The sequence below is a fragment of the Carcharhinus amblyrhynchos genome, chromosome 1 (genome assembly GCF_965287045.1).
Source record: "Carcharhinus amblyrhynchos chromosome 1, sCarAmb.v2.hapA, whole genome shotgun sequence".
Taxonomy (NCBI): domain Eukaryota; kingdom Metazoa; phylum Chordata; class Chondrichthyes; order Carcharhiniformes; family Carcharhinidae; genus Carcharhinus; species Carcharhinus amblyrhynchos.
In genome coordinates, this window is record NC_137324.1 from 57,410,865 (window position 1) to 57,416,864 (window position 6,000).

A 6,000-nucleotide genomic window follows, 5' to 3' on the forward strand; every position below is an offset into this window, starting at 1 on the left:
GTTGAAAGATCTTTGGCTGATGATTTAAAAAAATGATTAATTTTAATATCCCTGGGATTGAATTCACGTTGTGATGTGAGGTTCCAGTTACATCATCGACCACCACCCACTGTCCACAAAATCAATCTGAAAAAATCTGAAAGGAGATTGGAAGATAAAGTGCTTGAAATTGGTGCTGTTGTAATATCTTGGAAAATGTTTCTGGGGTCATTTGTAGAATTTTGGACAAATGACATAAATCAGTTTTATTTCCATATAAGTATCTTATTTGAGAGGAGTGACAGACAAACGATCCATTATATAATGTTTGTAAGAATTATTTTCTCCAAGGCTGTGGCTAACATTAGCAAGTGCACATTACTTGAGAACAAAGAAGAAGGAATAGGCCATTCAGCCCATCGAGCCTGCTCCACCATTCAGTATGACCATGGCTGATCTTCCGCCTCAATGCTTTTTTCCCCACACTATCTCCAAATCCCTTTATATCATTAGTGTTTAGAAGTCTGTCAGTCCCTGCTTTATACATGTTCAATGACAGCTTCCACAGCCCTCTGGGGCAGAGAATTCCAATGATTCACAACCTTCAGTAAAATACTTTCTTCTCATCTTGATCCTAAGAAGCTCCTCCTTTATTTTGAAATTGTGTCCCTTGGTTCCAGACTCCTTAAACAGGGCCAACATCTTATATGCACCAATCCTGTCCATCCCTTTAAGTATTTTGTAAGTTTCAATAAGATCACCTCTCATTCTTCAAAACTCTAGAGAAACCAGGCCAGGTTTCCCCAATCCCTCTTCATAAGACAGTCCTGCCATTCTGGAAACAAGTCTGGTGAACCTCTGTTGCACTCCCTCTATGAAAATGATATCTTTCCTAAGGTAAGGGCACTAAAACTGCACACAGTACTCCAGGTGTGCTCTAACCAAGCTTTTTTTTAACTGAAGCAAGACTTTGTTATTCCGATACTTAAACCCACTTTTGCCTGCTGCACCTGCATGTTAACTTTCAGTGACTTATTGATGAGACACCCAAGCCCCGTTGTACATAGAACCATAGAAAAGTTATAGCACTCAAGGAGGTCATTCAGCCCATTGTGTCCATGCCAGCCAGAGGACACCCAGGTATTCTTTCTAATCCCACCTTCCCGTACCTGGCCCATAGCCTTGTAGCTTACAGCACTTAAGGTACAGATTCAGATACTTTTTTCAAAGCGTTAAGGCTTTCTGCCTCCAACACCAATTTGGACAGCAAATTCCAGACACCAGTCACCCTCTGTGTAAAAAAAATTCTTCCTCATGTCCCCTCTACACCGTCTGCCACTTGCCTTGAACCTATGTCCCCTGATTCTAGAATCCTCCACTAAAGGAAACAATTTTATCTTGTCCACTCTATCTACACTTTCTAATCTAATTGCATTTTAGAAGTACCTGTACATCAAAGGGGATAACCTCACATATTCTACCTGTCATATTCTTGCCTACTCATTAAGTCCAAATCCCCCTGAAGTGGCTTTGCATTTTCCTCACCACATGAATTCCCACCTAGCTTTGTGTCAAACTTGGAAATATGGAATCATTGATGAAGCAGCTGAAGATGGATGATCCTGGGGCACTACTCCGAGGAGCTTGTGCAGTGATGCCCTGGAACTGAGATGATTGACCTCCAACAAGCACAAATTGTGTCCCTTGTGTTAGGGCTACAACCAATGGAGAGGTTTCCCCCTTTTTCCTATTGACTCCATGTTGCTAGGGCTCTTTAATGCCATACTCTGTCAAATGCTTCCTTGATGTCAAGGGCAATCACTTTCATCTCAGCTCTGACATTCAGCAATTTTGTCCATGTTTGAACCAAGGCTGTAGTGAGGTCAGGAGTTGAGTGACCATGGCATAACTTAAGCGTTAGTGAGTAGGTTATCGCTGAGTAAGTGGATAATACCGTTGACAAAATCTTCCATCACATTACTGATGATTGAGAATAGGCTGATTGGTAATGGGCCAGGTGGATTTGTCTTGCTTTTTGTGGACAGGATATACCTGGGCAATTTTCCATGATGTCAGTGTTGTATCTGTACTGGAACAGCTTGGCTACGGATGCGGCAAGTTCTGGGCACTCAGTACTGTCGCTGGAATATTGTCAGGGCCTATAGCCTTTACAATATCCAGTGCCTTCAGTCATTTCTTGATATCCCATGGAATGAATCAAATTGGCTGAAGGCATCTGTGATGCAGGGAAGCTCCAAAGGAGGAGGAAGTAGATCATCTAGTTGGCACTTCTGACTGAAGATGGCTGCAAATTCTTCAGCCTTTTCTTTTGAACTGATGTGATGGTCTCATGGGTGCCCAGTGTTGAGTTACTAGATCTGTTCAAAATCTGTTCCATTTAGCATAGTGGTAGTGCCACACAATATAAAGGAGGGTATTGTCACCCAGTCTAGCAGCTATGTCCTTTAGGACTCAGCCAGTTGGGTATGTGGTGGTGCTACTGAGCCATTCTTAATGATGGACACTCAGGGTGCAATCTTTGCCACTCTCAGTGTTTCCTCCAAGCGGTACTCAAAATGAAGCAGTACTGATTCATCAGCAGAGGGAGATGGTATCTAGTAATCAACAGGAGGTTTCCTTGCCCATAGTTAACCTGATGCTTTGAGATTTCATGGAGTCCAGAGTCAATGTTGACAACTGCCAGGGTAACTCCCTCCAGACAGCATGTCACTGTGCTACCAAATCTGGCGGGTCTGTCCTGTTGTTGGAGCAGGACGTACCCAGAGATGGTGACGGTGGTATCCGAAAGTATGATTCCATTAGTATGATTACATCAGGTTATTGTTTGAATAGTCAGTGGGACACATCTCCCGGTTTGGACACAAATCCCCAGATGTTAGCAAGGAGAACCTTGCCGGTGTTTTGTTGCCCTTTCCAGTGCCTAAGTTATTGCCAGATGGTCCATTCAGTTCCATTCTTTTTAGACTTGTTAGAGGGTTGATATAACAGATTGGTTTGCTAGGACGTTTCAGAGGATGATTAAGGATCAAGCACATTGCCATCTGGTGTTACATGTAGGTCAGACCAGATTCGGACAGCTGATTTCCTTCCTTAAAAGTTATTAGTGTAGCAAATAGGTTTTGACAACGTTCAAAAATGGTTTCATGGTCACCATTGCTGAGGCTAACTTTTAATTCCAGATTGATTATTTGAATTTCAATTCTACAAGTTTCCATGGTGGGATTTGAACCCAAGTCCCCAGAGCATTAGCTTGGGCTCTGGATTCCAAGTCCAGTGACATTGCCATTACACCTCTGCATACTCTTCAATTAGTAATAGCGTGAGACAAGGAATTTTTTTCTCCTTCTCTGAACCATGATATGTGATCTGAGTCCAGGCTATTTGTAGCATCTCCTTTTTCATCTTTGTTCGTGAGATGTGTGTTACTGCCGAGGAAAACATTGATTGCCCATCCCTAATTGCCCTTGGGCATGTGGTAGTGAGCTGCCTTCTTGAACCGGTGCAGTCTATGTGGTACAAGTATGCCCAGAGTGCTGGTAGGGAGAGAGTTCCAGGATTTTGACTCTGCAAAGATGATATAGTTCCAAGTCAAGATGGTGTGTGGCTTGGAGGGGAATTTGCTGGTGCTGGTGTTCCCATGCATCTGCTGCCCTTGTCCAACTAGCTGATGGTAAAGGATATCATTTTGAAAGGTGCCGTCAAAGGAGGCTTGATGAGTTGCTGGAGTGCATTTGTAGATGGTGCACTTGGTTGGCACTGTTCACCGGTGATGAAGGGAGTCAATGTTTATGGAGGGGGTTTGAGTCAAGCAGTCTGCTTTGTCCCAGATAGTATCAAGCTTTCTGACTGTTATTGGCGCTGCTCTAATCCAGGCAAATGGAGACTATTTCATCACACCTTGACTTATGTCTTAGAGATGATGGGATTGGGGGTGATCTAGGTAATTGGATCAGGAATTGGCTAGCAGATAGGAGACAGAGGGTGGTGGTTGATGGTAAATATTCGTCATGGAGTTCGGTTACGAGTGGTGTGCCTCAGGGATCTGTTTTGGGGCCACTGCTGTTTGTAATTTTTATTAATGATCTGGATGAGGGTATAGTTGGGTGGATTAGTAAGTTTGCTGATGACACCAAAGTCGGAGGTGTGGTAGATTGTGAGGAAGGGTGTCATAGTTTGCAGGGTGACTTAGAAAGGTTGCAGAGCTGGGCCGCGAGGTGGCGGATGGAGTTTAATGTGGAGAAGTGTGAGGTAATTCATTTCGGTAGGAATAACAGATGTGTTGAGTATAGGGCTAACGGGAGGACTTTGAATAGTGTGGAGGAGCAGAGGGATCTAGGTGTATGTGTACATAGATCCCTGAAAGTTGGGAATCAAGTAGATAAGGTTGTTGAGAAGGCATATGGTGTCTTGGCGTTTATTGGTAGGGGGATTGAATTTAGGAGTCGCAGCGTCATGATGCAACTGTACACAACTCTGGTGCGGCCGCACTTGGAGTATTGTGTGCAGTTCTGGTCCCCACATTACAGGAAGGATGTAGAGGCTTTGGAGAGGGTGCAGAGGAGGTTTACCAGGATGTTGCCTGGTATGGAGAGGAGATCCTATGAGGAGAGACTGAGAGATTTGGGGTTGTTTTCGCTGGAAAGAAGGCGGCTAAGAGGGGACCTTATTGAAACATATAAGATGATTAGAGGTTTAGACAGGGTGGATAGTGATAGCCTTTTTCCTAGGATGGAGAAAGCTAGCACGAGGGGGCACGGCTTTAAATTAAGGGGGGGTAGTTATAGGACTGATGTCAGGGGTAGGTTCTTTACCCAGAGGGTGGTGAGGGACTGGAATGCCCTGCCAGCTGCAGTTGTAAATGCGCCTAGTTTGGGGGCGTTTAAGAGATCTGTGGATAGGTTTATGGACGAAATGGGATTGGTTTAGATTAGTGGGTTAGTGTTGTTTTTTTTTAAAAGCTGGTCGGCGCAACATCGTGGGCCGAAGGGCCTGTTCTGCGCTGTAATGTTCTATGTTCTATGTTCTATGATGGGCAAGCTTTGGAGAGTCAGCAGCTGAGTCATTTGCCACCTAATTCCTACCCTCCGGCATGTTCTTGTAGCCACAGTATTTATACGGCTGGGCGGTTACGTTTCTGGTCAATAGTAATTCTGGTTATTTATTGTCCTGGCTGAGATCGTACAATACCACAGCATCCAACGATCAAACCAGGAACTGTCCACATATATTTATTTATCCACTAAGCTACAGGCAGAGGCCTCAGTTACCATCTAATGGCTGATGTTGATGTTTTTCAGGTCGTTGTGATGAAGAGATCTCTGGGAGTTGGCTACGCTGCTGTTGACAATCCAGTCTTTTACAAACCTAACACTTGCATGTTGTTGGGTGATGCAAAGAAGACCTGTGATGCCCTGCATGCAAAAATCAGAGAATCAGTTGAATCCGATTAAATGAGACAGAATGTTTGGCAGCTAAGGTTTGAAAGTAAGCTGCATTAATCAAAGTAAATGACTCAGAATAACTAAATCCAACATTTAAATTGTTGGATCTATAATTTTTGCAGGGAAAGATGGTGTACACAAATATTTGGATTGAGTGCTTGCCTTGTTTTTATGTGCTTGTTACCCTTTTATACTGAAGTGTCAAAATTGTTTTCACGCTGTACAGAATTATACCATTGGAAGTTAAATGTGCTGATCTTATATCAAGGAAAATAGTTGCTCACAATGTACTTTTCGTAGATTTATGATGGGGCAGGTGAATTCTTTTCTGGAAGTTGCCTTACTAAACAACAAGCTGTTTCTGGTTGCCTCTTTAATAGAGAAAGCATATGATGTGGACTACATAATATGCCCCTTGTTATAAAATCCCTCTTGTAAAGGTGCCAAAGAAGATCTACTCCATTTAATACTCCTAGGCCAGCAATTATTCAATCGGAATATTTGGAATATGCACAACTGAATAAATATTGTCAGTCAGCCAAAATGTGTTCAACAAACC

At 43.2% G+C, this 6,000-nt stretch overlaps 1 protein-coding gene across 1 annotated transcript in view; it reads left to right on the forward strand.

Annotated features, from left to right (window-relative positions):
• LOC145349379 (NAD(P) transhydrogenase, mitochondrial-like) overlaps nucleotides 1–5,688 on the forward strand; it is a 109,328-nt gene extending 103,640 nt beyond the window's left edge. Inside the window, exon 21 of the mRNA XM_080197901.1 lies at nucleotides 5,298–5,688. Within this exon, the coding sequence (XP_080054027.1) occupies nucleotides 5,298–5,450 (153 nt within the window). The 3' untranslated portion in view covers nucleotides 5,451–5,688. The remainder of the gene's footprint in view (nucleotides 1–5,297) is intronic.
• The last annotated feature ends 312 nt before the right edge of the window (nucleotides 5,689–6,000 follow it).